The sequence below is a fragment of the Sarcophilus harrisii genome, chromosome 3, assembly GCF_902635505.1.
Source record: "Sarcophilus harrisii chromosome 3, mSarHar1.11, whole genome shotgun sequence".
Lineage (NCBI taxonomy): Eukaryota > Metazoa > Chordata > Mammalia > Dasyuromorphia > Dasyuridae > Sarcophilus > Sarcophilus harrisii.
In genome coordinates, this window is record NC_045428.1 from 532,782,063 (window position 1) to 532,789,981 (window position 7,919).

Genomic DNA, 7,919 nt, shown 5'->3' on the forward strand with positions numbered 1-7,919 from the left:
TAACAGCCTGAAGCTCCTTGTCACAGGTGATCTTGAACATGGCCACATGTTCATACATATATATACATATTTATCTATCTCTCTACTAGAAGCTCAGTTTTCCAGAGCTAAAGTCCAGCAAGGAAGCTGTTCCCTAAGTGTGGCAGAACAGTAATCTCCCATGCTTATAACTGCCAAGTGAACTGAACCAGGTGCCCCACTGCTCCCAGTCACATTCACCCGGGTTCTGTGCCCCTACTGAACAACCATAAGACTCATTAACTTGAAGGCTGTTTATACAAGACCCAAGAATGCCTATGTTGTGGCCCAGCAATAAGTGGTTTTTGTATTTAAAAACCCTACCCCTGCTGTAAGCAGGTCAATCCCCCTTCTTAGGAAGAAGGACTTTGTTTGCAAGCTGTTTCCTTGACTTTGAAATTAAACTTGTTTTTTCCTGATTCTTTTGTATGTATCCTGTTTTATTTGGTTCTGGCCATCCACAGGTTAGAGGCTGATTTAGTCCAATTGATTATATGTGTGTGTGTGTGTGTGTATATATGATGGTATATGTGTATGTGTATATATATATATATATATATAAATATATTTTATGTGTAATATATACATATAGAAATAGGATATGTGTATGTGTGATATATACATATACACATTATATGTGTGATATACCCAAGTATATGTACATGTGTACATGTACATATAAACACATACACACAAGTCATTGTATTAGGCACCAGAGATAGAACAAGGATCCTTGTGGACTATTGTTTGCACTAGAAGAGAACTCAAAGGTCATCTAGGCCAAACCACTCAAAGGAAACTAAGGCCCCAAAAGTTTAATAACTTTCTCAGATTCACCCAGACAACTAGCAACAGAGTTAAGATATTAATCGATTGACTTCAAATCTATTTTTCTTTTCATTATACCATGCATGCAGAAGTCATAGACAAAATGGAAGTCACAAAAGTTAAATCATTCTTGCTCTCAACTTTGTTCTATGAAAAGTCTAATTTCTCTTCTATGACTTCTCTCAAATAAAGATTAGTACCCCTCTAAAAATAGCTTTCCTTTAAACCAAGCATAGTTTGTTCTTTAAATCAGTGGCCATATACCTTTTTTTTTGTAATGGCAAGAAATTGGAAACTGAGTGGATACTCATCACTTGGAAAATGACTGAATAAGTTATGTTATATGAATGGTATGGAATATTATTGTTCCACAAGAAACAGTCAGCGGGATGATTTTAGAGAAGCCGAGGGAGATTTAAATGAACTGATGCTGAGTGAAATGAGCAGAACCAGAAGATCATTGTACATGGCCAACAACAAGATTATATGATGATCATTTCTGATGGATGTGGTTCTTTCCAACAATGAGATGACTGAGGCTAGTTCCAATGATCTTGTGATGAAGAGAGCCATCTATACCCAGGGAGAATACTGTGGTAGCTAAGTGTGGACCACAACATAGCATTTTCATTTTTTCTGCTGTTTGCTTGCATTTTGTTTTCTTTCGCAGTTTTTTTTTTTCTTCTTGATCTGATTTTTCTCATTCAGCAAGATAACTATACAAATGTTTATTATGTTGGACTTAACATATATTTGACATGTATAACATATATTGGATTGCTTGTCATTGAAGGGAAGGGCTGGGGGAAAGGTGGGGAAAATTTGGAACACAAGGTTTTGCAAAGTTCAGTGTTGAAAAATTACCCATGCATATGTTTTGTAAATAAAAAGCTTTAATTAAAAAAGTAAAAAATTTTAAAAATTTAAAAATTAATCTGTGATTACAACTTTTGAAAGTATAAAATTACACAAAGAAGAGGCTGTCACTCTTCAATGTACTCATATAGATCATAATATTATAAGATCATAAATTTAGAGCTTGTAAGCACCTTAGAGGGCATCATTTGCAATCCAATCATTTTCCAAATAATAAATCTTGGGCATCCAAATGATAAATGTCCAAGGATCCACATTTAGCACGTGTTTAAAGTAGAGGCTCGATCCACATTTTACTGATTACAAGGACAACCCCACTATTAACCTTAGGAGGTAATGCTGTCTCCTAAATCATGAAATCAAAGAATTTTTAAAGCACTCAAATATTTCTAGAGTTCTTTCTTTAAATTCTTCTTCTGGAGTTACAAAGTACACGGCATATGATATTATTTGAATCTCAAAACTACACTAAGGTAAATAAGTGCAAACAAAACTGTGCCTCCCTAATTCAGAGAGAGAGAGAGAAATGAAATTCAGAGAACAATTTGTTCCTAATCACATGATTTTGATCTATCAGAAAACTTAGAATCTATCTAGCCCAGCTCTCTCATTTCACAGTTGAGAGAACTGAAGTCTCAGGAGGTTAGCTAATTTGTCACACAGGTAGGTAGTTTTAGATGTAGAATTTGAACCAAAGTTTTGTGATACCAAAATTAGTACTCTTCCTACTGTACTGTTTTGAGAGTTCTGATGCACTCATGAACATGGAAATCCATTAAAAACATCTATTAATTGAGGGGAAGTCACCATGGTAACAGAAAATCTCAATGTAGATGTCAGCTACTCCTAACAGCCTGAAGCTCCTTGTCACAGGTGATCTTGAACATGGCCAACACACGGGATCGGATCTGCTTGGTTTTGGCAGCATAGATGATAGGATTGATGACAGGTGGTACCATTAGATAGACATTACCCATGAGCACATGTACAATGGGATTGAGGCTGTTCCCAAAACGGTGAACCACAGATAGACCAATTAATGGCACATAAAATGCTAGAACTACACCAATGTGTGAGACACATGTTCCAAAGGCCCTTGCCCGTTCTGTCCGAGATGGGAGCTGTAGCACAGTTCGTATAATCAGAAAGTAAGAAAGTGAGATGAGCATAACATCAACACCCATAACCATCAGGATGGCAGTGAGCCCATAAACCATATTGGGCATAGTATCAGTGAGAGCCAGCTTCATCATGTCTTGGTGCACACAGTAGGAATGAGTAAGGATGTTTGAGCCACAGAAAGAAAGCCTCTTGATGAGCAGTGGTAGTGGAAGAAAGAAAAGAGAACCCCGCACAACAGCTACTATCCCTATCCGAGCTGTGACGGTGTTGGTGAGCACAGCTGCATGCCGAAGAGGGTGGCAGATGGCCACATAACGGTCAAAGGCCATGGCCAAAAGGACAGTGGACTCAGTGGCTGAAAGAGCATGGATGAAGAACATCTGGGTGAGACACATGTCAAAGGTGATCTCCTGAGAGTTGAACCAGAATAGAGCAAGGATCTTGGGCATTGTGAAGGTAGAGAGGGCCAGGTCAATAGCTGCCAACATGCAAAGGAAGAGGTACATGGGGGCATGTAGACTATGTTCTGTCCTCACAATGAAAACCACTGTACAGTTGCCCAGCACTGCTACAACATACATGGACAGAAGAGGGAAGGCTATCCAGAATTGGGTAGCTTCCAATCCTGGGAGGCCTATGAGAATGAAAGTGGTATGGGTGAAGTTGCAGGGGTTCATAGTTGGTAGTAAGAGATAGAGACTGAAGAAGGAAATAAGATTACAGGACCTATAAGAGACAAAAGGAAATGATTAGGGAGAGCAACTTAGCTGCCTCTTTTCAGTATTTCTCAATCAATTTCTGATCATCTATTTCTTTCTTCCACAATCCTGTAATCTGCAGAGACATATCATAGAAAATTGTGTCAGATGAACTAATTCTTATTACTGTATTAATCTTCATTAGTCATTTTTGTGTAACATTGTAGCTCATGGAGAGAAAGGCTTACCTCAAAGGAAAGAATCTCTAATGGATCAGTTTTAGACACTAGAACACTTGGGTAAAAGAGAGAACTTGAAACATCGATAATATCTGGCAGTTTTGCAGGCTGACTTCTGCTTATCTTGTCTTGGGAGTATATAGCCCTCTTATTTCTCTATAATATATATATATATGTAAAATATAGAGAGATAACTTACTCTATATAATAGAGTATTGCCCTCTATATATTATCAAAAGTATATGACTACAATTTGCTTTTTGTTGAGATACTGATTGGAAGGGTCTACTTGTGAGAATTCCTAGAGAATAAAGGCTGTTAAAATGGCAGCTACATCTTGTATGGGATTCTAGGGGGAAGTCTCGGCTCACATTTCAACCAATTTACATTCTCATGGTTTATATCCAATTTAAGACTGATTATAAATTTCATAAACTAGTACAGCAGACTCCTATATGATCTCCCTGGATTTAATCTATGATGGAAGTTGTCCCTAGATTTAACCTATCATGGAAGTTATGGCCAGCTTTGTCTTTCTAATGCAAAGTTTGATCATATTACTATCCTATTTAAACATAACACAAAAATGGTTATCTCAGGAATTGGACAGGTTTAGAAACCCAGAGAATACTATGTTTAGCTAGGATTGTATTATTGCAATGTTTCCATATTATTTTACATGAATATAAGCTTTTGATAAATAGTAGTGCCTAATCTATTTCTATAAAACTAATAGTATCTGCTCAGTAAAGAACTTAGGAAATGGTTATTGAATGAATTTGAAATTAGTTTGTCCTCCTCTTAAGATTCTCTCCTGAGCCATCTACACCCAGAGAGAGGAATTTGGGTACTGAGTGTGGATCAAAGCATAAGTATTTTCACTTTTTTGTTGTTGCTTGCTTGCATTTTGTTTTCTTTCTCAGTTTTTTTCCCTTTTTGATCTGATTTTTCTTGCGCAGCATGATAATTGTGGAAATACATATAAAAGAATTGCAAGTGTTTAACATATATTGGATTACTTACTATCTAGGGGAAGAAAAATTGGAACATAAGATTTTGCAAAAGTGAATTTTGAAAATTATTAATGTACTTTGAAAATAAAAGGCTTTAACTTTAAAAATAAATTATTTTTAAAAATCAGTAGAAAAAAAAGATTCTTTTACTACTGTCCTTGATTGCCTTCTTCTTGCAGTAACAGTTTGAGCCAAATCTCCTTAATGCTCTCCTAAAGTTGAATGATTCACTTCAATCCTTTCCACTTTGTTTCTTCTTGTGGTAATTAAATATCTGTTCTTCCCTATTGTTACCAGGAAAGCATAAGACTTAGATTTTTGCTTTCAAGAAAAAAAAATTACTGCTATATTATCTTGTCATATATTTCATCCTCAAGGCAATTTCTAGCCTCTCCCCAAATGATTTAACTACAGAAATACTTTCCCCTGGCTTCCTCAAACTACCCCCATCCTGAAATATAACCTATATTCTCTAGTACCTAGAAAACAAGAGATAACTAACCAGCAACCGCAAGGATTAATGTTTGGGTAGGAGAATACCTGTATTCCTGACTAGAGAGAGCCTTGCCCTTATTTAATAGAACAGGATTACCATTAGAATAGATTCTTACCTTTCAGCAGTGCTGCAGGGGCCAGTTAGCCTGGAGACAGGAACAGAAATGAAATAACCTTTGAAGATCTCTTTCAGTCCCAGAGGTCCTGTGTACATTTCCATCCCCTGGTTTCTGAACTGCTGCTCTTAGAGATGCTTTCTGTATTTGTGTAGTTGCAGTGGGAGATCCTGTCATTTTGTCTCAAAGTGGAAGGAGTGGAAATGAAAAGGAAGAAAAAAGTAAAAACATTCTAACTTTTCAGTTGGGGAAATTGGAGGAAAGGTGTTCAGAGATGACTGAATTCTCAGGAACTGTCCATAGAATTTGTCAGTGCCAAAGAAAAAGCCCTTCAAATATTCCCTCTATCTCCATCTCCCAGCCATTTGAGAGACAGTATGGTAAAGTGGATGGATTAGAGAACCTTGAAGAACATGGGCTCAAATCCTTTGTAAGGCACTTCTCTGGTGTGTGATCATGGGCAAATCCTTTAAAACTTGGTCTGTAACATGAAGATAAGATCACCTACCTGACAGGGCTATTGTGAGCATCAAATAAGATAATGTATCTAAGGCACTTTTGTAAAACTATGTACTATGTAAAGGTCACCGATTATTATTTTACATTTGTCCCAGCATATTCCATTGGACTAATAATAATATTAGCAATATGACAATGATTAGTATTATTTTTATTGGCAGTGAGTGCTTGGCATACAGAATGAACTTAATAAGTGTTTAATGATTGATTTATTCATAACAACAGCAACACTAACTCTTATCAACAGCAACACTAACTCTGTCAACAGCAAAACTAACCCTATCAACAGCAACACTAATCCTATCAACAGTAACAATGCTAATAAAAAATTTGCATTTACATAGACTTTTGTAATTTATAAGGATTAACCATTTTTATTCTCACAACAAATCTAGGAGGCCGGTGCTATTATCATGGCAGTTTTACAAATGAAAAAAATGAGGCAATTAGAAGTTAACTGATCTACTCAAGGTCATACAGCTGATGAATATTTTAAGTTTGATTGCCATGTTGGGTGTTCCTAATTCTAGGTCTAGTTCTCTATTAACTGTGCCACCTACTGGCTTTTTGTGGTATTATTACCACTACTCTAGCTAGCTAGCATTTATACAGAACTTTAAAGGTTTCCAAAGCACTTTAGGTACATAATTTCTTTTGATCCTCACAACCATTCTGGGATGTAAGGACACATAACAACTCTATTTCACAGAAGAGGGAACTGATTTGGAGGGAAAGAAAACTGACTTTGGAATCACAAAATTCAACTGTGTGGTGGTGCAAGCATTATTTCCTGCCCAGTTTTCAGATTCTTTCATTGCTAAATGAGGGACTTGAACATATGGCCTCTGAAATCCCTTCTCACTCTATATCTAGGATCCCAAGTATTAGAGCCATAAGATTGATCCTTCATCTTTTGACTGAAACTTCAGTGTTCTTTTCACTCTTTTTACAAAGTCTCTCCCCTTTCCCTTATCCTTTAGTCCAACATCCTTCCACTGGTCTCATTCGCTGGTTTGTGACTATCCCCCATCTATACTATGTGAATGATTCTGTCATACTCAGCCCTGAGGAGGAGGGGGGGCCACTCTCCATCATAGCAGTCTTCACAGGAGGTCTCTGTCTCTGGATCTCTTCCCAGATTACTGTCTGAGCCCTGAAATTCCTTTCCTAAGGGAAAGTTTTTTATTCCTCAAGGACATGTAGGGTTACATTGCCAATCCCAGGATGGGGATGGGGTGGCAAGGCATAGCAACTGAAGAGTCTGATTCTTTCTGAGGCACAAGCGATTGATACCAAGCTGAGTACTAAGAATAGTTTGGAAGTGATAAGGGAAATAAAGAGCATAATGAAATGGCATGTCCATACTTGGGGAAAAAGTCATTTATGGATTAAGAGAAATGAAGGAGGCAGCTTGGTTATCATAAAATAATTCTGAACTTAGAGCCCTAAAACACTGAAAGGATGGTACACTGCTTCTGATTAATTAAACTTTGATTCAGATCCTATCTTTGATACTTAGCTGTTTGCTCTTGGGTAAGGTCATCCACCTGCCTGGCTCTCAATGTTTTCATTTGCAATATCAAGATGATTGGACAAGATGTTTTCTTAGATCCTTTTAAGTATGAACTCTGATTCTGCATTTCTGAGAGTCAGGTTCAAACCTTAGACCTGCTAATTATATCTGTGTGAAATTGGGTAAATCATTTAATTTCTCTGGACCTCTGTTCTTCACTTGCAAAATTTCAAAGTTAGAAGATGATGGTATTTAACATCCCTTCTTACTTTAAATGTCATGAATCTAAAAAGATTCAGAGCTTGTTGAGGGTATCATCATCCTTTCTTCCCCATCAAGTAAAGATCTAACACCATTATAAAATCCACGTGGAAGGATCCTTTAAGTTACTTATAGTTCTCACACCATCATTCTGAGATGCTTAAGTCCCCAAGGCAGTTCATGAATTCAGGTCTTTTCTGTTCATCTTTTCCCTAAAATAA

General features: G+C 36.9%; 1 protein-coding gene across 1 annotated transcript; it reads right to left on the reverse strand.

Moving 5' to 3' along the window:
- Nucleotides 1–2,558: 2,558 nt before the first annotated feature.
- On the reverse strand, nucleotides 2,559–3,600 carry LOC100921514 (olfactory receptor 51E2). Its single transcript, XM_003764750.3, has one exon. It carries the CDS (start codon nucleotides 3,519–3,521, stop codon nucleotides 2,559–2,561), a length of 963 nt encoding a protein of 320 aa, XP_003764798.2. The 5' UTR covers nucleotides 3,522–3,600.
- Nucleotides 3,601–7,919: the final 4,319 nt, after the last annotated feature.